We start from the raw sequence: 23292 nt of genomic DNA on the forward strand, positions 1-23292 counted from the left end.
GTGGCTGGCAAATAGTGGACATCCAACAAACATTTGTGGTCAGTATAAATTAATAAATAATAAAGCTCATATTCTGGCCCTCATCTGCCACTCATTTATTTCCTACTGTACCTAGAACCCAAGTGGGGAAGGGAGATACTCTTTATTGGTCCCTGTCAAAAACCCCGATTTCCCAGATAGTCCGAGAGTGGCTTCTTCAGTTCACGCCATTCAGGTCTCTTTAAATGTCATCTCAGATGTCCTTTCCTGTCCTATCAAAAATAACACCACAGTCTTCTTTCAAATTGTTTCTTCTGTGAACGAATATTGTTTACTATGTGGTAGTTGCTGTTCTCCGCTCTAAATACATAACAGAAAACTAAACAGGGGCCTGCCTGCCCTCAACAAGTTTATAATCTTGAAGAGGGAGTAGCCAAAATTGACAAATACATAGCAATAGAGGGCAAAGGAGGTTCCAGGTAGAGAGAACCGCAAGTGTGAAGGCCTGTCCTGTTGGAGACACTTGGAGACAGAGAGGGAAAAAGTGTATGAGTGAAGGCTGGGGAGGGAAGCAGAAGCTGGATTATGCAGGGCTTGGGGGGTCATAGGGGCTTGGGTTTCTATTCTAACTGGGCTGGGCAGCCAATGGATGTGTTAAGGATAACTGGTGGAAAGGGCTCACCAGCACACAGCAGGTGCTTTCAAGATAATGAGTGCTGGTTAGGTGCAGTGGCTCACGCCTGTAATCCCAGCACTTTGGGAGGCCAAGGCAGGCGGATCACCTGAGGTCAGGAGTTCAAGTCTAGCCTGGCCAACATAGTGAAACCCCGTGTCTACTAAAAATACAAAAATTAGTCAGGCATGGTGGTGCCTGTAATCCCAACTACTTGGGAGGCTGAGGGAGGGAGAATCACTTGAACCTGGGAGGCGGAGGTTGCACTGAGCTGAGATTGCGCCATTGCACCCCAGCCTGGGCGACAGAGGGCCAGAAATATGAGCTCAAAACTCTGTCTCAAAAAAAAAAAAAAAAAAAAGGTAATGTGAGTGCTTAGTGATGACAAGCATAATGGGAAGTGCAGTTGGTGCTGTATGGAGGTTTTGACAAAAGCCACAATAAGCTGCTTAGACATGTTGAGCCCATGTCCCTGAGTCCACTCCAGACATACTCCAGTGTGAGGAGAAGGGACTGTGGGATTTAGCTGGCACCTTGACAAGTGATTGAATGTCCGTGAGTCTAATTTTTTTTATTGCTCTCTAGCCCTCGTAGCCTGCTGGACTTTATAATACTTGTCACTACCTAAAATTACGTTATTTGTTCTCTTGTTCTTCTGCTTCTCCCACTAGAATATGTGTTCCTTATCAGGATTTTATCTTGTAGACTGCTATATCTTAACTACACTGTCCAGTACATAATAGATGCTCAATAAATACTGTTGAGTGAATGAATGAATGAATTAATTTTATGGTATGTACCCAGTAAAACAAGACTCAAAATCATGCTCATTTTATTGAAATGTATAAAACCATAGCTGATCACTTTCTTCTTCCAACTTTTCCCATTGTCATTTCTTCAGTTAGTTCCTTCCACCATCATTAACAGTTAATAGAATGCTATTTCATTATTTTTTAATGAAAAACTTATGTAGAAATGGGGTCTATGTTGCCCGGGCTGGTCTCCAAATCCTGGCCTCAAGCAATCCTCCCACCTCGGCCTCTGAAACTGTTGGGATTACAGGCGTGAGCCACTGCACCCAACCTATTTTTTTAAATTTTTTTCCCCCTATGGAAATAATTCACTTAAATTGCTGCCATTTTCCGTAGAATTCATCTCTTAAAAATTTTTAATTGCTACAACATATGTATTATTTATAATTTTGTGATACAAAGTAACAATAGGTAGAAAATAATAGGTGGTATTTTCAATGTGCTAATGCTATTTAATGAAATAATACCTATATACTGGGGAAGAGATGCCAACTTAAAAATATCCAATTGAATATTGACATAATATACGAGTTAGATTCATACTCTGCTTTTTTTGTTGTTGTTCTTACAGGGCTCTAGATTAAAAAAAAAACCACAACAAATCCAACAAGAAACCTAAAAAAATAAAATAAAATGAATGAGAGACAAAATCTTGCTAAAAGTGCAGTGTGGTATTGGGGGAAAATTATGGGTTTTGAAAATAAACTTGGGATTAGAATCTGGTCCATGAGTCAGTATAAGTGTGTAATTATGAATAAACTATTTGGTGTTCCTGATTCTGTGAAACAGAATAACACCCATCTTATTGGGGGGTTATAAGGATTAGATGCAGTGCTTAGTAGATGCTTTATGAAAGGCAGCCATGCATGATTATCAATATTTCTGATATTTTAGAAAATACCCCCTTTGTGCATAAACTAGCTTATATGTCATTAAATGATACAAAATAGTTCACATCAAACCAATTGCGTGTTAATGTTATTGCACTTTTAGAACAGGAATGGACTTTAAACTGGTCCCTGACCTTTTTGGCACCAGGGAATGGTTTTGTGGAAGATAATATTTTCCACTGGGGTTGCGGGGGAAGGCTGTGGTTCACAGGGAGATAGGGATGGTTTCAGGATGAAACTGTTCCACCTCAGATCATCAGGCATTAGATTCTCACAACAAGTGGGCAACCTAGGTCCCTTGCATGCATGTGCAGTTCACAAGAAGGTTCACGCTCCTGTGAGAATCTAACGCCATCATTGCTGATCTGACAGGAGGCGGAGCTCAGGCGATAATGCTTGCTCTTCCGACACTCACCTCCTGGTGTGCAGCCTGGTTCCTAACAGATTTACCAGATCCTAGCAGATCTGCGGCATGGAGCTGGGGACCCCAGCTCTAGGACAAAGGTTTTCAAACTGTGCTCAGAGGAACTCCTGTCTGCAGCATGGGAAGGGGGGTTGAAGGGGACAGCCTTCTTGAACCAGCGTAGTTCTATATATTAGGCTTTGGCTGAAGAGAGGACTTTTCTAAGGAATAAAGAAATGAAACCAGATTGGAAACTACCAACCTCCCTTATTATACAATCAAGAAAATGAAGACTTAAGGATCATATGTTAATGGCATAATTGGAATGTAAGTCCAGTGTTTCTTCCACTACACTATGTCATTGCTGTTATTTTTTGAGACAGGGTCTCATTCTGTCACCCAGGATGGAGGGCAGTAGCACGATCAGGGCTCACTGCAGCTTCGAACTCCCAGGCTCAACTGATTCTCTGCCTCAGCCTCTCCAGTAGCTGGGACTACAGGTGTGCACCACCATGCCTGGCTAACTTTTGTATTTTTTGTATAGACAGGGTTTCACCATGTTGCCCAGGCTGGTCCTCAACTTCTGGGCTCAAACGGTCTGCCTGCCTTGGCCTCTCAAAGTGGTGGGATTACAGGTGTGAGCCACTGTGTCCAGCCTTGTTATTTTTTATTTAAAATTACACAATAGACATTTTAAAAATTAGGTCTTGGTTAGCAGTACACAATTTTTCATTTAATTTTGGTTGTGGCAATACCCAAAGAAAATCTTTGTTCTATTTTTAAAAATTAGGTGTTACTGTACAAATTTTATCTACTATTAACATTAGTTGCAACAGTTTTACATAAAAGATGAAAGTAACCTTCATTGTTGTCCTCCACAAATGGTACTTGGCATGTTAATGGAGCGAGGTAATAAAAGATTGACAAAGGTATTGTCCCTATAGTATTTTGATCCTTTCTAGGACATCTAACATCAAGATCAGTTGATAAATACTGTGTCTACCTGATACACACATCATTGTTTTTATACAGTGCCAATATAAGTTATTGATCTACCTGTGGAATTATGGAAAGCCAGTCAATTCAACAAGGTATAACAAGACATCATACCATTTTAGGCACTGTGTTAAGTAATGGGGGTACAGTCGTGTCCTTCTTGCTGTCATGTAACTTAAATTTTAATGGAAAAGACACAATTAAGCATGTTAATATAAACAAGGTGTTGGTTGGGCACGGTGGCTGATGCCTGTAATCTCAGCACTTTGGCAGGCCGAGGTGGGTGGATCACCTGAGGTCAGGAGTTCGAGACCAGCCTGTCCAACATTGTGAAACCCCATCTCTACTAAAAATACAAAATTAGCTGGGCATCGTGGCATGTCTGTAATCTCAGCTACTTGAGAGGCTGAGGCAGGAAAATCTCTTGAACCCGGGAGGCGGAGGTTGCAGTGAGCTGGGATCATGCCATTGCACTCCAGCCTGGGAAACGAGCGAAACTGTCTCTCAAAAAAACAAAAACACCCCAAAAAACAAAAACGACAAGGTGTTGCCATGTTAAAGGATGAGGAATCAGCCTTTAGATGGTGAACTTAACAGGCAACGCAACTTTGGCTGACACCTGAATGAGGGGCAGCCAGTTAGTGGAAGAACCAGAGGGAAGCCTTCCAGCAAGGGAATAGGCTGTGGAGCAGAACAAGTAGGGCAGTGGACTGAGATGAGGCCTGAGAGGAAGTAGGGCATGGATTATGCAGAACCTTTGAGGTCATGGCAAGGTATTTGGATTTTATCCTAAGTACAATGCAGAGTTTTAAAAAGGGAGCAACACAATTGGTTCTGGCTTAATTAATGCTTGGTACCAGGCCCATGGATCATAAGGAACCTGTACAAACCTTTACAGGCTGAAATGTCCCATGTCAAAGACAAATCCTCATCTCACCCAGCTGGAGCAAGGACTGCTGCATAAACTACTCTCAGTGCTGAAGGAGACAATGCCCTGACGATACCAACTCCTGACGAGTCCTGGAGTTAAGACGCATCCATGCAGTAACTGACAACCTAAAGTGAAGAAACGGCTAGGTGCTTAGGTGCTCATGAGTCCAGGGGGCCAACGTGGAGGCACAAGCTCAGTTACACAGCTGCACAGGTATCCAAGGAAGCATTTCAACCACAGAAAACAAAGAAACCAGCATTCTCCTCCTCCCCAAGGGCCAGGAATCTCATCCTTTCTTAGCCAAAGCCACTTCTACTGGAACGTTTTTATCACACACTGGAGAACCCACATTTAATTTTGCTTCTGTACCCAGTTTTGGTAGTGATGCCGCTGAAAGGTGGATTCTCTCACATATTAATTTTCTAGGGCTGGCATAACAAAGTACCACAAACTGGGTGGCTTAAGTGAAAGTTAATTGTTTCACAGTTCTGGAGGCTGTTAAGTCCAAGATCAAAGTGTTAGGAGATTTGTTTCCTTCTAAGTGTGAGGGAGAATTTGGTCTATGCCTTTCTTCTTGCTTCTGGTAGTTTGTTGGTAATCTTCAATATTTCTTGATTTGTAGAAGCATCACCCCAATCTTTGCCTTCATCTATCCATGGTGTTCTCCCTGGGTGTGCGTCTGTGTTCAAATCTTTCCCAACTTTTCAAAAAATATGGACACTAGCCATACTGAATTAGGGCCCACCCTAATGACCTCATTTTAATTGGATTACCTGTGTAAAGATCTTATCTCCAAATGAGGTCACATTCTGAGGTACTGGGGGTTAGGACTCCAACCTATCTTAGGGGAACACAGTTCAACCCCTAACACTGTAAAACACAAAGGTTAGATATCATTTAAAGTCTGGGCTCAAAATTATGTCATTTAAGAGATACCAGTAATAACTTCCTAACTTCATGGTTTTATTGCATTTCTTTGCCAAATAAAAAACAAACACAAAATTAGTTTTGGGTTTTTAATACCCTCTGATGAAATGAATTACTTTCAGTAACTGCCATATACAGGAAACTTACCTGCTGCAGGGGCTAAAATTTCTATCCCTATTGGTTAGAATGAGAAATGATCCACACTTTCTTACCTAGAGACAAACTAAAAACACCAAATTTTTTTTTTTTTTTTTTTTGAGATGGGGGTCTCACTCTGTTGCACAGGCTGGAGTGTAGTGATGCTATCTCGGTTCAGTGCAATCTCTGCCTCCGGGGCTCAAGCAATTCTCATGAAAGCCTCAGCTTCCCCAGTAGCTAGGACTACAGGGATGTGCCACCACACCCAGCTAATTTTTGTACTTTTATTTATTGACTGATTGAGACAAGAGTCTCATTCTGTCACCTAGGCTGGAGTGCAGTGGTGAAATCTTAGCTCACTGCAACCTCTGGCTCCTGAGTTCAAGCAATTCTCCTGCCTCAGCCTCCCAAGTAGCTGGGATTACAGGAACATGCCACCATGCACCGCTAATTTTTGTATTTTTAGTAGAGATGAGGTTTCGCCATGTTGACCAGGCTGGTCTTGAACTCCTGCCCTCAAGCGATCCACCCTCCTCGGCCTCCCAAAGTGCTGGGATTTACAGGTGTGCGCCACTATGCTGGGCCTCAATTTTTGTATTTTTAGTAGAGACGGGGTTTTGCCATGTTGCCCAGGCTGGTCTCAAACTCCTGGGCTCAAGCGATCCACCTGCCTCGGCCTCCCAGAGTGCTGGGATTACAGGTGTGAGCCACTGCACCTGGCCCCAAAACACCAAATCTTGATGTTTGGTGATTTTAAATATACATACTGTGGTGTCCAAATAGACCCTGTCTCAAAAAAAAAAAAAAAAAAAAAAAAAGATTTGGTGTTTTTAAAGTTGTCTCTAGGTAAGAAAGTGTGGATGATTTCTCATTCTAACCAATAGGTATAGTTCATGAGAATTAGGAGAGGCCTTACATATACCTTGTTAAAATGAAGTATTTGTCCCTTTAAAATTTAAAATTCAAAAAATAAAATTGACAAATGGGTTCTGTATGAATTTACCTTTTGCCCTGTATATAAAGTAAATCTTCAAGATTCCATCAGGGAGATTATCTGCCACTAATAAGTAAACGTACAAAATATGGGTCAGCAATTCATTATATTAAAATCAGAATAATCAAAATAGTGAATATAACAAAACCCGAATAGAAAAATTTAGTGAATGGATACTCTGGTCTACTAAAGTTTTGAAAAAAACTGAGTCCTAACACTAAATGCTTTTTGTTGTTCCTCGGCTGTGTGGCACATTTCCACACTTTTTTAAAGTTAATGGTGGTGATGCCTTGTACTGTCTAACACCTAGTCCAGTAGTCTCCTGTCTCTATGCCTAGGTCATCACCTTAAAGGTTAATTTAACAAATCCTTACTTGGACTTATTTTCCAATGATTTTCATTAGAACATGGCTTCAATCCTCAAAGCTCCAATTAAAAAATTCCGAGTTTCTTTGATCAAAATATAAATTTGATAATTTCTTATGAATCTTATTCTTCTAAAGTTTTTAAGCATAAAGGTTGTTTTCTAAATAACAAAAATAAAAACTTGCTAATTTTAATTTTTTGACCAGAATTATTTCCTTTAGCTCATAAGGTTCTGAAGCTATTTTACATGAACAAAAGCAAACACAAACAGTATTTACTATGCCAGGCACCTTTTTAAGGGCCTTACAGAAAATGGCATGACACTTACAGGCATTCTTATTAACAAATGACAGGTGAGGGAACTAAGGCACAAAGAAATCAAGCAACCTGTCTAAGGTGACACACGGTAATGGTGGAACTGGGATTGAAACCAGAGTTGTTTGGCTTCAGAATCTGTGCTCTCAATCACGTCATACTGCCGCTCTTGAAATAACACAAGAAAATGTTTTCTTTAAATTTTATGAAAGACAAAGCAAAATATAGAAATTCAAAGTTTCATTTCAGCAGCCACCAGGAATTATGTTTTTTTATACATACCTTTCATAAACGTTATCTATTGTGTAGTTATATCAACTTTTTTCAAATCCAAAGAACGAGGACATAACTCATACAAATTTATTTTAAATAAGCCTTAAAATCAGAATTAAATTGATAAATGAAGTAATCTATTGAAAAATGTTATTTTACATCCATTCTGGGTATTACTACAAATTTTAAAAGTAGAAGCATAGCATTTGCCAGTATTTTAAAAAACCGAGTCAATACAAAGTAGTCTCAAAGTTCTTGAAAATTAATAAGTGATTTTTCTCACTACTTAACCATACCTGGAATAACCTTTGAAGAAACACTACTAGCAAACTTTAGACAACAATTATAAAACCAGATTGTTGGCAGAGGACACAACAAAATGTAAGTTAGAAAATTCATAAACATACATTTATTCAGGAAATACAATTACTAGAATCCTTGATATTTCAATGATCATTCCACATTATAAAATATTCACAAACATGTAGTTTTTTAAGTCTACACCAGGTCATGCTGACATTCTTTTTGGATAAGCCATAACCGTTTCTTCTATTAAATGCTATAATATCCATTTTAATTGTAAACAAAGTACTTGAGCCAGACTACTTAAGTACTTGAGCAAAAGAACTTAAAAAAATCTTAAGAGGAGGAGGACAATGATATTTTTTAAAAACATATTTGAGGCTGGGCATGGTGGCTCACGCCAGTAATTCCAGCACTTTGGGAGGCCGAGGGGGGTGAATCACGAGGTCAGGAGATCGAGATCATCCTGGCTAACACAGTGAAACCCCGTCTCTACTAAAAATACAAAAAAATTAGCCGGGAGAGGTGGCACACGCCTGTAGTCCTAGCTACTCAGGAGGCTGAGGCAGGAGAATTGCTTGAACTGCCTTGAGGTGGCGGAGGCTGAAGTGAGCTGAGATCACACCACTGCACGCCAGCCTGGGCAACAGAGCAAGACTCCGTCTCAAAAAAAAAACAAAAACAAAAAACAAAAAAAAATATTTGAATCGTCAAATCCTAAAGAACTAGGCTGCTATTATCTAGTATTATACTAACAAATGAAGTGCCCAGATTAAGACAGTACATAATTATTAACGACAATATTTCTCATCTGCAATTTTTAAACATGCTTTCTCAAATAACAAACACGTATTTTTGTAAGTTTTAAAGGCAAAGGGGGCAGAATGATGACAGACATAAAAAGCTCACATTTAAATTACTGGTAGATTTTATTAAAAAAAAGAAAAAAGAAAAAAAAAGATAAGACTGAAATTACTTCCCAAATAAGGAATGCCAAGTACCTTTTATTCCTAAAAGAAATTACTTGGCCAGGTGCAGTGGCTCACGTCTATAATCCTAATGCTTTGGGAGGCTGAGGTGGAAGCCAAGGAGTTTCAGGCTGCAGTGAGCTATGATCACACCACTGTGTTCCAGCCTGGGAGACAAAGCAAGATCCTGTCTCTTTTAAAACAAAAAACAAACAAACAAACAAAAAAAACAAAAAAAAACCCTAAGAAATGTAATTAATCATTAAGTAGCTGCAAATTGAACTGTTCTATTTTGATACTTCCTAAGAGTGTCCAGTGTAATCAGATCATTTTATAATGGGTTATTGACCCTAGGTGTCCTTTAGAACCACCTGGAAAGCTTTACAAAAAAAAAAAAAAAGGGTGATTTTGATTTAGTTGTTATGGAATAGGACCCAGGTATCAATTTTTTAAAGCTCTGCCAAGCTAATATGTAGCTAAGATTGAGAATCACTAAGTCAACACATTTTGATATATCAAGAAAATAAATGGAAATGGGGGTGATAATTTATATTTGTAATTTACAAATCAAACATCTATCATACACTTACTATGTACCTAGTTTTATTCATGAATCATCCATTTCTAAGATAAAAATTCCCATCATTTCCTCACTGCACTAAACCACCACTGTACATCTTTGCCAATGAATGACTGTATTTTTCTATGGTCAAGATTTAAAATTCTGGGATACATTATGAAAACTGCATTAATGAAAACAACCTACTGCTATTCATGCTCAACAGTAGCAAGCTAAACTACTGTATTTGGCTCCTTTGAGCTACCCTTATTTTAAGAATTATAAATAGGTGTCAACCCACACAAAGAACAGATTGTGGATTACCGCAGGGAAAAAAATAGCTTACTCAACTTACTAAAAGTTTCAACACCAAAAAAGATTTAACTTGGCTGAAAGTTCTGAAACAGCTGAGACACAGAACCAGGAAGCTATAATTTATAATGAAATGTTGATACATACTTAAAAGCTACTGCAGCTGTAGCTATACTAAAATAAGATTTCTTCAGGGTTTACTTACCCTGAAATGCAAGAATACAAGCATAACAATAATATTACTGTTTTTATATGCACCAATACCTCTCTTTAATATATAAAGCTCTACAACAAATACCTCTAATAATTTTACAATTAAATTAAGTCCATACTTCTATACTACTTTGGTCTCAACATTTTTAAAACATCAATTAATTTTGAAAATTTACAATTTAACAACATGATCCTATCAATAACAAGCACATTTTGTAGTGGATTAAAGACACATTCAACCATGCAATCCAGTGTTCAATACCTTAATGATAAATAACAATGCTGATTGACTTTTATTTTGAAAAATCATTGAAAACTGGAATAATCATCTGAGACTCACAGTGATCACAAACATGCAGAAAAAAGCATACAATTCTATTCTTCCTGAAGGAATGTTACAAAATGCCCACTTTTTTATATAGGGTCAATATGCCAAATTACTTATATTTTTCAATCCATCATCTTCTAACATTTGTCACTTAAATTTTTCTTAAAGTACAAATGTTCCTGTAAGTTGTGACAGAAAATGAACCCCAACTCTTTCAGTCTTTAAGACCTCAGTCACAGTCCCACACTAATAGCTGCCTTTTAGTAAAATAGTGACATCCAGTGGACAAATGAAATATTTCTCAAATTCCCATATTTGAATCATAAACAAAAGTTGCCTCTCTAAATCCAACAATTTTAGTATCAGTTCCTACTTATTTTGATGGAATCTACAGATTCTCATGAATACTTCACATCATAATTTCTATGTATCTTAAATATATCCTCTTTTCTTCCTATTTAAAATCAATTATTTAAATTGAGCTAGTAAGAATGTCTACTCTTGAAGCTAGTGAGGTTAAAGGTATTACTTTTCCTTCTTTGCTTCAGCTACTTCCCACCACCAAATAACTGGTTTGTCTCTAGGAATGGAAGGACTAAAATATAGGGGAAATACTGTGCATTTAAATAAAAATGAATAGTATTTAAATCACAAAAGATGAAATCTGAACCTGTTTTGCATTTATAATTTGATGTACGGTTGAATATAAATAGGGATGTAATAAGTAATGCTATCAATTACATCCTCTTGCCTCAATGCTCAAATATTAAGAATATGTATTTTAGCAATGATTCAGTGTTTAAAAACTTACTTTCATAAATCAGTATAAATGAATATCCATTATATATTATGTTTAAGTGAAAGTGAAAAAACTTGCACTGTACTGAGTCATGATTTACCACTGGTTATATATATTATGTGTGTGTTCAAAGTACAAAATGCAGCAATGATGTTAACATTGACAGTGTAATGAACTGCTGTAGATGAGACTGTTATGCTTAATTTCTTGGAAAACTGTAAAGAAATTTCACAGGTTAAAAAAAATAGAGTAAGCAAAAAAAAGAATTGGAGAACTTTACTTTTAAATCAGCAGCTAAATGAAGAAAACTTTTCCTTTCTAAAAAAAGATTAAGAATGTAAAAGTACATTTTAATATTAAAAAAGCATTTTAAAAAATCTATAACAACTTTATGACAAAATCTGCATTTGAAAAAGGCCTGTAAAAACAGTAGGACAGAATTGCCCTCATCACCTTTTACTTTTTCTTGTCAGAAAAAAGTGTATGCATCTCTGGAACCATAAATGATGTTAAAATAGGCATTTATAAAATGGCAAGGAGAATTTCATGATAAATTTGTTTGTTTTCTTACAATCATTGGCATTGCAGCCATTAGTAAGTCACAAGGAAAACTTCTCTAGCTAAAACGCAAAATGAAATATCAAGTTTTGAAATGTATTAGGTCTGTTGCCTGCGTTTTGCTGATCTCATTTTTTCAAAGCGCGACTCCATTTCTTCTAAGACTTTGGGTGTGTATCGTACCACTAATTTAACCTTTCCTTGTGCGGCTTTCAGCAGTTCTACAGCTTTTTCATGATGTTCTCCTTCAACACTCTAGGGGAAAAAAAAACAAACAAACAACCATACACTAATATCTAAGTTTTGAAAGTAACTCAAAATGCAAAAATGTTTACAATATATATAATGAAGAAAAGTTTTAATGTTATATTATTCCAACATTACAAAACTAAGAAATAATCCTGCCTTACCATTTTAATCTATATGAAATCCTCTCTTACATCATATTCTGTTTATAGTCTAAAAGCTGGCTTTTAAGTTCCAAATAATTAGCATATTAATCTATATGCCTTATTATTTCAGTAGATCAAGCAATTGCCATTTTATAAGAGTAAAGTGAGGGTAGACTTCTAATTTAATGTATTGCCTTTAATAAAGAGCTTATGTCATAAAAATGACACTAAGCACTGCTAATTTACACTGCAAAATACACTTATAGTGCTTAAAAAAAAGGATCACTGTATTAATAGTACTGCCTAGGATTCCCTCAAGGCATTTCTAAACCACAAGTTTCTTAGGTTTCTCCTATTACTCAAATACGCCCCCAGGTGGTCACAACAGATCACTACAAATAGAAATAAAATTCATTCTTACCACTCCATTAACAGAGAGGAGTTGATCTCCACGTTTGAGGCCCCCATGTCTATCAGCAATTCCACCTGGAATTATTCGAGATATATAGATTGGAGAGTTTTGTTCTTTGCCTCCCATAATATTGAATCCAAGGCCCTCTTCTGTTTTTGGTAGCTCAACAACTCGAGGATGAGAATGTCCTTCACTGGCAGCAAATGCAGCAACAGTAGCCTGAAAGAAAGTTTTACATATTAAAAATATGACTTTTATTTACTTCAGTTCTTTCATCTTTTGTTTCCCTCGGAGATGGAGTCTCGCTCTGTCGCACAGGCTGGAGTGCAGTGGCGTGATCTTGGCTCACTGCAAGCTCCACCTCCTGGCTTCACGCCATTCTCCTGCCTCAGCCTCCTGAGTAGCTGAGACTACAGGCGCCTGCCACCACGCCCGGCTAATTTTTTTGTATTTTTTTTAGTAGAGATGGGGTTTCACCACGTTAGCCAGGATGGTCTCGATCTCCTGACCTCGTGATCCGCCCGCCTCGGCCTCCCAAAGTGCTGGGATTACAGGCGTGAGCCACTGCACCTGGCCTCTTTTGTCTCTTTTTGAAAACCACTTTTGAGCACGTATTTTTGACGTCTGAATGCTCACAAATTCACTGGTGATTCTGAGAAGGTAAGCTAAACAGAAGGTATTTCAGAGACGACAAATGAATAATTTCGAGTTATGCAGGAAATGTTACGATTTTTTGTTATGATTTTTTAGGTCATTCCTAGCCCATTCAGTGCCCATTCTTTTGTGCAGTCCTGTATGCGCAGGGCTTGGCAAGCAGACTTACTGGGCAGACGGATATTGTACATGGTAAGGAGGAAAACCCCTTCCCCAGCATGCTAGCAGCCCTGGGCTTTAGATCTGGATCGCCCAACTCCTTCAGGAGCCTTTGTGCAGGACACAACCTACCTATATAATCAACATGGAGTTGCCCTTATATGTAATCATTTTGGCTTCTGTACTATTTGTACTATATACTAAATATCTAAGATGTCAAGAAATAACTCAATATTGAGAAAAAGAGAGGTACATATAGCCAATCTGAATGTTTTGTTGCTTTAGTTAACTAGTCACAACTAAAAATCCCCACAGAAGATGAAACAGAGCCGTATCTTCTTTAAAGCTCAACTTTAGACTAATCCAAACTAATTATAAAGTTGAGATTTTGTTTCACTTTGCTTTAAAGGGTAATTATCTAGTACCATTTTTTTGTGATGGATCACAAAAATGGGGAGGAGGAAAGAAATCAAGATTTACTGAACACCCGTTATCTTCGAAGCTCTGAAAAAGGCCTCATTTTTCAGATAATGGAATTAAGGCTCAGAAATTCAGTAGGCTATCAAAGTCACACAACTCAGCAATTAAAACCATGTTTCTCTGGTCTTTTCTACACTGATAAACTATATCCACATATTTAAGTATTTGTATTCAACAAAGAATCCACCATTTCCTTTTGTGAGCCAGTAACCATCCATAAAAAACTATCTGCTGATGATTAATTTAAGTCACCGACTGCTGATATTACCCTGTTCAAACCCCCTATCATGAATAGTGAGGTCAATACCTAAATTATTTGAGGAAAACAATGGCACAGAAATGCAGATAATGTAAAGAAGAAAGCAAAAATCAACTCGGGGAAGTACCCCAGCTCTATCATATGCTATTTGTGTGGTTTGCGGCAAATAACCTCATGCTTCCTCATCAATAAGATGAGGATAGTAATTCATTATCTTAAAATTCTGATTAGATTTTGTATAATGAATATTATATAGTATCATATATATAACATATACAACACAATTATATATTGCATGATACATATTGTATGCAAGTACATTTCTATTGCATTATCTAAACTGCATGATAAAATAGCTTATGTAAGCTATTTATCATGCAGCATTTATGTAAAGGCAATAGAAACAAATGTCTTATTTCTTAGTACTTGAGAAATTTGGTGTAGCTTGAAAGATACATGTTAGTCTTCAAAGTAAGTTTATTATGAATTTAATAACTCCATATTTTAAACTTCTAATTTACGAAGAATTCTCACTTTTGGAAAACAAAAAAATTTACCTTTGCAGTAGCGTTCGCTCTCACTTCAGGACTGCTACTGATGTCCACAGTCTCATAGACATGTTCATATACCTGTAAAAGCCAAAGTTATATCTCAGAATATACCATGCTTGAGTTCTCTGTGAAGTTAAAATTTCAGGCAAAGTTATGCATCTTTATAAAATGGTTTTATCAGAAATTCCAAAAATGAGAGGGACTGGTTTTAATGTTTTCTAAAGTTTTTCTTAAGAAATGTTGAACCCAAATTTAGAGTATTATCTGACCTAATTAACTCAAATTTTTGTAAATTTTAATGATGTTTACTCACCTCTCTCACAGCATTGCAGAATTCACTTTGAAGGACTCTTTGCAAAGCCTGAAGTTTCTGTGGTGGTACTTCTCCACTCCTTTGTAGTTTTTCCAATAATTCAATTGCTCTACAAATATCTAGAGTTAAACACACACACAGATAATTTTCTCCAAGGGTTTTCTCAATGCCTATGTAACAGTGTGGCAGTTAGGATTCATTCCTCAAGGGCAAATAATATACAGACAATAGAGGGGAAAAAAAGCATTGAATTTGCACATGTGTTTGGTGGGAAGGAGACTGTGTGTGTGTACACACATGGAGGGTGAGAATGTAAAATGTAAGAACACTAAATTTTACAGTAGATAGGAAAAACTACTGAGATTACAGAAGCATAAAATAAGACCTTGGAGAAACACAGGCAAATTGAACACAAAATACCAAATGTCATCGGAAAGGACTGTGACTCAAATGTGACCGATACATGAACATTGTACTGCTTCAGAAAAGCTAGCAATATTGTCAGAAACTAGTCAATAAAAATTTACCTAATTATTATTAGTAACCAAAGCACCGAACAGTACAAGGCACTATAAGCTAGTAAAATCACTGGTCATTCCTCGAAAGAAACATGATACATAGGTAGATAACCATTCGAGAGCAGATGCAGTTAGTGGCAGGGACACATTTAAAACAACCATAAAAATGCAAAAAACAAGCAGTACAAATGAAATAAACTGATTTTTTTCAACTTAATTAACACTGTTAATTCAAACAAGCTCCAACACTTATGTTTACAAAAAAGAAAAATAAAAACAATTAGCTTTATCAATCTGGTCTCAATACCACCTGTGTGACCTTGGGCAAGTTACATGACCTCCTTATGTCTCAGTTTCTTTCACTGTACAATGGAAATAACAGTACCTTCCATATAAGGGTTATGAGGAAGAGTTATGAGTTCAGTTAACAACTGAACCACAAAATACATAAAAAAGGGCTTAGCAAGCAAAAGTGTTATGTTACATTGGTACCAATTAATCATAAGAAATATTGGCTGGGAATAGTGGCTTATGCCTGTAATCCCAGCACTTTGGGAGGCCGAGGCGGGTGGATCACCTGAGGTCAAGAGTTCAAGACCAGCCTGGCCAACATGGTGAAACCGCAACTCTACTAAAAAAAATACAAAAATTAGCCAGGCATGGTGGCGGGTGCCTGTAATCCCAGCTACTTGGGAGGCCGAGGCAGGAGAAGCGCTTGATCCCAGGAGGTGGAGGTTGCAGTGAGCTGAGATTGTGCCACTGCACTCCAGCCTGGGTGACAAGAGTGAAACTCCATCTACAAAAAACCAAACCAAACAAAACAAAAAAACCAAACAAAAAAAACCCTAAGAGGTTGTATACATTTATACAAATGTATGAAGCACGTTAGGGAATTCTCACTGAGAAGTGTGAGGATAAGTGTTTTATGAATTGAGACATTTTAGAAGATTCAGGAGGTCAGCTATAACACTGTTAACTATCTCTACTTTTATTTTTCCAAAAACTGTTTTGGTATACTGTTTTTGTACCCCTGGTACTACAATGCCCAGTATTCTATTATTGCTTTGCTTCCTTTTGACTTAAGTAGAAGTTCCTGATTTCGTTACACTCAAGGACTGGAAATTTTTCTTTATAGAGTTAGTATGGCCTTCTTCGTGTTTGCAGACAGAAAACTATGAATAAATGTAGTAAAGAAAGATATTTATTTATTTATTTGAGATGGAGTCTCACTCTGTTGCCCAGGCTGCAGTGCAGTGGCGCAATCTCCACTCACTGCAACCTCTGCTTCCCAGGTTCAAGCAAGTCTCCTGCCTCAGCCTCCTGAGTAGCTGGGATTACAGGAGCCCACCACCACGCTCGGCTAATTTTTGTATTTTTAGTAGAGACAGGGTTTCACCCTGTTGGTCAGGCTGGCCTCAAACTCCTGACCTCATGATCCACCCACCTCGGCTTCCCAAGGTGCTGGGATTACAGGCTTGGGCCATCACACCCGGCAGAAAGATAATTTATTTATTTATTTGAGATGGAGTCTCCCTCTGTTGCTGAGGCTGGGGTGCAGTGGTACGATCTTGGCTCACTGCAACCTCTGCCTCCAGGGTTCAAGTGATTCTCGTGCCTCAGTCTCCCGAGTAGCTGGGACTACAGGTACCTGCCACCAGGCCCAGCTAATTTTTGTATTTTTAGTAGAGACAGGGTTTCACCATGTTGGCCAGGCTAGTCTCGAACTCCTGACCTCAAGTGATCTGCTTGCCTCGGCCTCCCAAAGTGCTGGGATTACAGGCGTGAGCCACTGCGCCTGGCCAGAAAGCAGATTTTTAAATTTGAGGTAAAGAAAGCTTAAACTTAAAAAGTTAATCAAATGCAATGGAAGCAAATAGACCTTCACCATTCTGATTTCCCATCACCAGAATGACTGATACATGGGGACTGTTGGTTCATCAATTATTTTGATTTATAAAGTTATAATATATAAGCCATATAAAAATTTCCAATGAAGAAAAAAACGGAAAAAAGTAAAATGCTTTTGACTAAATCTAAAATGTACCTACTATGTGCTCAAATTTGTGTTTCATTAAATCATAGTTTGATGATTTAGAAGGCACTCTAAATCATCATATGTGATCAGGCACTGTATTGTAATTGTACTGTAGGATTTTCTACTTTAGGATCGTTGGGAGTGTTTGTTAATAGAGTCTGTTAGAATTCTAAACAAGAATCAGAGGTGATGTAATCTGACTTTCTTACCCTGCTAAATGGCAACGACTAGTACAGCTGTCTTGGTAACAGTGGGGGATTCATTAGGACCTTCTTCAGATACCACAGATATCAAGATCTGCAGATGCTCAAGTCTCTGATATAAAATGATATAGTATTGGCATAAAACCTATGCATATCCCCCCTCTATACTTTAAATAATCTGTAGATTACTTACAATATCTGATGCTACGTAAACAGTTGTTATATCACATTGTTTAGGGAATAAAGACAAGAAAAAAATGTCTGTACATGTTCTATACAGACACGATTTTTTTCTGAGTATTTTCAATCTGCAGTTGGTTGAAATATGGAACCCATGGATATGGAGGGCTGACTGTAATTCATCCTACTAAGGGGTGGAGTCTTCTACTGAAGAACAGAAAAGAAATCTGTAACAGCAAAAAACAAAGCCATGACTATCAAAACTAAATGCCACAGAAGTTCCACATTTTGTGTTGCATTTAAAAATACAAAGACAGGCCGGGTGCAGTGGCTCACGCCTGTAATCCCAGCACTTTGGGAAGCCGAGGCGGGCGGACTTCCTGAGCTCAAGAGTTCGAGACCAGCCTGGGCAACACGGTGAAACCCCATCTCTACTAAAATACAAAAAACAGCCGGGTTTGGCGGCGTTCGCCTGCAGTCCCAGCTACTCGGGAGGCTGAGGCAGGAGAATTGCTTGAACCCGGGAGGCAGAGGTTGCAGTGAGCCGAGATCGCGCCACTGCACTCCAGCCTGGGCGACAGAGCAAGACTACGTCTCCAAACAGCAACAACAAAAACACAAAAGACCACCAATACGTTAGAATCTTAACTAGCTTTCAAAGAAAAAACTTACTCCTGTTAACACCAAACAGATCTGCTCCCATCTATAAAACACAGTGCCACTGTGCTCAAGAGGAAGATGTCAGAGACTTAGGCCTAACTCGGCAAGTCTTCCCAGAGTAGCTAGTCCTCTAAAATGATGCTTTAATAGGCTTAACGGAAAGAATCTCATTTACAGTGAGGCTTCCAAATGGTGAACACGGTAAAGAGCAAATCAGCAACATTAAGTGCACATTTGTTTGTGGGAAGGCATTAGGAAAGAGGTTTTTCTAAGTACAGTAATTCTAAAAATGTGTTTTCTTAGGGAACAATAGTAATATTTAGACTAATTGCAAATGTTAATATGTGCAATGTAATTTCAGTCTCTATCCTACATATACATTTTTTTTTTACCACCAGTACTCAAAATGTTTATTTGTACTTCTCAATTCCTATCAATGATTTCTAATGCTGGTGTATGAAAAGCATGCTTGAAATTGTTTGAAATAAAGGACTTAGGGACAGAGTGGAATGCTGGAAATCTGTAAAAGGACTGGAAACGCTGGAATGCTGGAAATCATGGTAGGCGCATAGCCAGTTATTTTCGTAGGCTTCTCTAATTACTCAGCAGAGTAATTTTTTTTATTTTCCTTGACAGTCTGCTCTAGGAAGCAATCAGCCAACCAGTTTGCAATTGTAGGGTTTGTAAGAAATGAAAAACACTGCACCTGCAAGTGTTTTAGCATCTACCACTATTCGGCTTACTTACGTAACCTCCTTCCCAAGACCAAGTCAGTAGGATTGTTTTTAAAGCAACCTCTCCATTTCTAGGAGGGGCACAAAAGCTAGCAAATACCCCAACCCGAATACAAGCGAGGTTGTGGAGAAAGTAATGAAGGAGTTTGTGTGCAAACAACGGGGAAAGGAGGTTCTGTTGAATTGTACCGTGTGTCCGTTCTCGTGCTGTACAGGCAATGAGTGTAGTCTGTGCGAACCGGGTGTGTGACGTTTGCTTTTCGGGTGTACGGGTCTCCGAATGCTGCTTCTGCTGTGCTCACCAAGGGAGCGCGTGTGCGGCGTGTGTCTGCGAAGCGGGCAGGTTGTGTTTAGTTGTGCTGTGCCTTGGAACAGTCCGTGTGAACAGAGGAGGGCTTACGGTTAACAGACAAAATACCGTAAGCGCCCTTCCTAGAGCCAGGCACAGAGACAACGGCGGCCTCTGGCGCCGGCACAAGGGACAGCCTGGCTCCGGATCTCAGAGCCTGGGTCACTCCTCCTCCCCTCCAGCGACACAGCACTCCCCCAACCCTTCCGCCCACCTCCGCCGAGCCTCGGCTGCACTCACCTCTCTCCAGCCGCACGGGTTCCCCTAGCGCCGCCATCTTCTCCCGTAACCTACAGACCCACAGGAAATGACGACAGAAGGGCTGAGGTGGAGGGGCGGGGCCTAGGGGAAGCCGGAAAAGTGAGTACCGGCTAGTATCGCGAGATCAGGAAGGTGGCCGAGTGTTTCGCCGCGGCCATCAGGGTAAGGGTACCTGGACTTACGGCTTTTTAGGTCGGCCTGGCTCCGCTCCTTCCGCGGTGACGAGGTCCCCCGGCCTCCTACGGTTGGGAAGAGCTGCTTTCCTGACTCTCGTTCCCTGCCTCAGGCTTCCCTTATCCCGATCGCTTCGAACCCTTGGCTCCGCGTAGAGGAGTCAAGCCTGGATTCTAGTCCCACCTTGCCCTTTAGCAGCTCTGTGACCTGGGACTGTTCACTTACCCTCTCCCAGCCTCAGTTTCCGCATCTGTACAACGAGAGGTCCTATCTCTTAGGTCCTTACAATTTTTAAACTCTGGGATTCGGTGGCAATTAAATGTGTAATGGCATGTTGTCAGTTCTCAATTTGTGACAGCATTGCTTTAAATTTAAAAATCCACGGCTTGAATCTTCCCTCCAAATCTGTTAAGGGGTGGAAAGTACAAACAGCATGAAACATATCTGGGTGAGGGAGAGAACAAGGTGCTTTGGTGCACCACAAAGTAACAATTTTATAAGCAGCTGATTCTTATAAAATCTTAAGTAAATGAAATATTGTGAAGCAAATAATATTCTTAATGCATTACAGATTTTTGAGCCACTTCTGAAATTTTCGCGAACCAAGAAGAATTTTAGTATTTGGATTTGAATAACATTTATCCAAGCCCTTAGTCTGTACTGATACTGTGGTAGGTGTGTTTACATCCAGCATTTCAACACTTCATGATGGGACTGTTTTAATAACCTGTTTGCCCCTGGTCCACCCTTTCCATTCACCTTTAGTATTTTCTTCTCCAAATCCATCATGGATGCCACCACTATGCTCCTTTTTCTCCCCTTGAATTGTGATTTCATCATCACAAGTTCTGTTCAGAAACTTTCAATGGTTTCTCTCCTGTTTCCTATTTCTAAAGCCTTGCATACTCTGACCCTAACTCATCCAACTAACTTCATTTCTCATTACCTCTAAGTGCAACCACCACTTCAGTCCAGATAGTATAGTTTCAACCATATTTATTCCTGATTCCAAGTCTTTTTGTTTGTTTTAGAGACAGAGTTTCTCTCTGTTGTCCAGACTGGAGTGCAGTGGTGCAATCACAGCTCAAGAGAGCCTCCTGTCTCAGCCTTGCCAGTAGCGAGGACTACAGGCAAGCACCACCATGCCTGGCAAATTTTTAAATTTTTAGTAGAGATGGGGGTCTTGCTATGTTGCCCAGGCTGGTCTCAAACTCCTGAGCTCAAGCAGTCCTCCTGCTTTGGCCTCCCAAAGTGCTGGGATTACAGGCGTGGGCCACTGTGCCAGGCTCCAAATCTTCATTTGTGTTGTTCTTGTGTGGAATGCCCTTCTTCATCCCTTCCTAGTCTCCAAACTTTGTACACACTCAGTTGAACCCATTTCATGGGACCCTGCTGAAGACATGCCACTTCTACCAAGCCTTTTCTCCATATTATTCCCCTTTTTTGTCCTCTGATGGCCTAAATACGTTGCAGTAACACTCAGGTGCTTATCTCTTACTCATTGTTGTCATTTTTTTTTGCTGCAAATGTGTTCAAGAAATGTTTATTAAACACCTAATATATACCAGGTGCCTTGATAGGAATACCAGGTAGAGCAAGACAAATGCAAACATTGCCCTTATTTCTTCAAATATTTTTTCTTTCCATTCTCTTGCTCCTCTCCTTTGGTGTGACTATTGGAGTCATGTGCATGTACATAATATACATGTATATTGAGCTAACTGGCATTGTGTCACAGCTCAGTGATGCTCTGTTCATTTTTTTTCAAGATTTTCTTTATGTTTCCTTTTGGATAATTGCTATGTTTTCATATTCATTAATCTTTTTTCAATATCTAATATTGAAATCCTGTCCAGTTTATTCTTCATATAAAACATTGTAGTTGTTGCCTCTACCAGTTTGATTTGGGTGTGGGTGTGTGTCTTACATCTTTTATGTCTTAACATGCTCAACTTTTCTGCAGCTTCTTAAACACATAGACTACAATTATAATGACAGTTTTAATATCCTTGTCTACTAATTCTATGATCTATGCTATTTCTGGCACAGTTTCTATTGATTGATTTTTCTCTTCGTTACAGTTCATAATTTCCTGCTTCTTGCATGCCTGGAAATTTTTTTTTTTTTTTTAACAAGATGCTAGACTTTGTAAAATTTACTTACTTGAAAAACAATTTTGTTCTTTTGGGTTTTGATTTTTTTTAGGTGGAACCAATTCAGTCATTTATGTAGGGTTAATTGTATCCCACTACTAAGACAGTACCCTTCAAAGTTCCTTACCCCATACCCAAAGTGAATTATGTGGTTTTTCTACTTTGGTAGGAACGAGAACTATTCTTAGGAACTGAGTTTGTGGACTTTTTTTTTGCTCTTTTCCTTTCCCTGTCTGGTAATTTATTTCTTCTTCTTTCTTCTTCTTTCTTCCTTCTCCTTCTTCTTCTTCTTTCTTCTTCTTCTTCAGATGGAGTCTCGCTCTGTCACCCAGGCTGGAATGCAGTGACGCAGTCTCGGCTCACTGCAGCCTCTGCCTCCTGGGTTCAAGTGATTCTCATGCGTCAGCCACCCGAGTAGCTAGGTTTACAGGCACCTGCCACCGCACCCTGCTAATTTTTGTATTTTTCGTAGAGATGGGATTTCACCATGTTTGGCTAGCTGGCCTCAAACCCTTGTCCCCAAGTGATTCACCCACCTTGATTTCCCAAAGTGCTGGATTACAGGCGTGAGCCGCCACACCCGGGTGGATGATTAACATATGTAATCATCATAAAATTTCAGAATCCTAGGAATAGATAGAAGATCCTAGAAGTTTCCAGAGAGGATAAAAAATTATATTCTAAGGATTGGAAATCAGAACAAGATTGTACTTCTCCTCAGCAGCACTGGAAGCTAAGACACAGAGAGCAGCTAAATTTTTAGAAAAAATTATTTGCAAACTAGAATTCTATATCCAACTGTATTAGGTTTCTAGGGCTGCCATAACAAGATACAACAAACTGGGTGACTTAAAACAATAGATAGTCACTGTCTCACACTTCTGGAGGCGAGAAGTCAGAAGCCAAGATGTCATGTGCTCTCTGAAAGTGTAGAGGATTCCTTCCTTGTCTCTTCCTAGCTTTCTGGTAGTTTGCTGGCAGGCTTTGGTGTTCCTTGGCCTGCAACTGCATTACTTCAGTCTCTTGTCATTATCACATGGCGTCTTCCCTTGTGTATCTGTTGTCAGC

General features: G+C 39.0%; 1 protein-coding gene and 1 long non-coding RNA gene across 6 annotated transcripts in view; one reads left to right on the forward strand and one right to left on the reverse strand.

Annotated features, from left to right (window-relative positions):
• Nucleotides 1-7770: 7770 nt before the first annotated feature.
• On the reverse strand, nt 7771-19949 carry LIN7C (lin-7 homolog C, crumbs cell polarity complex component). 2 transcript variants are annotated; one of them, XM_034932319.3, is made up of 5 exons: nt 19877-19949; nt 14958-15076; nt 14651-14722; nt 12551-12760; nt 7771-9161 (listed from the first exon to the last, which is right to left on the reverse strand). In XM_034932319.3, exons 1-5 carry the CDS (start codon nt 19911-19913, stop codon nt 9057-9059), a joined length of 543 nt encoding a protein of 180 aa, XP_034788210.1. In that variant the 5' UTR covers nt 19914-19949; the 3' UTR covers nt 7771-9056. The 2 variants fall into 2 exon arrangements, with proteins under 2 accessions (XP_034788210.1, XP_003830483.1); XM_003830435.5 differs by having other exon boundaries at nt 7771-11992; nt 19877-19946.
• A 21-nt stretch (nt 19950-19970) lies between these two features.
• LOC103783633 (uncharacterized) overlaps nt 19971-23292 on the forward strand; it is a 173931-nt gene continuing 170609 nt past the window's right edge. For all 4 annotated transcript variants that reach the window (XR_010113338.1, XR_010113340.1, XR_010113337.1 and 1 more), the window contains exon 1: nt 19971-20059. This is a non-coding gene — a long non-coding RNA (uncharacterized LOC103783633). The remainder of the gene's footprint in view (nt 20060-23292) is intronic.

Source organism: Pan paniscus, chromosome 9 (genome assembly GCF_029289425.2).
Source record: "Pan paniscus chromosome 9, NHGRI_mPanPan1-v2.0_pri, whole genome shotgun sequence".
NCBI classification, from domain to species: Eukaryota; Metazoa; Chordata; class Mammalia; order Primates; family Hominidae; genus Pan; species Pan paniscus.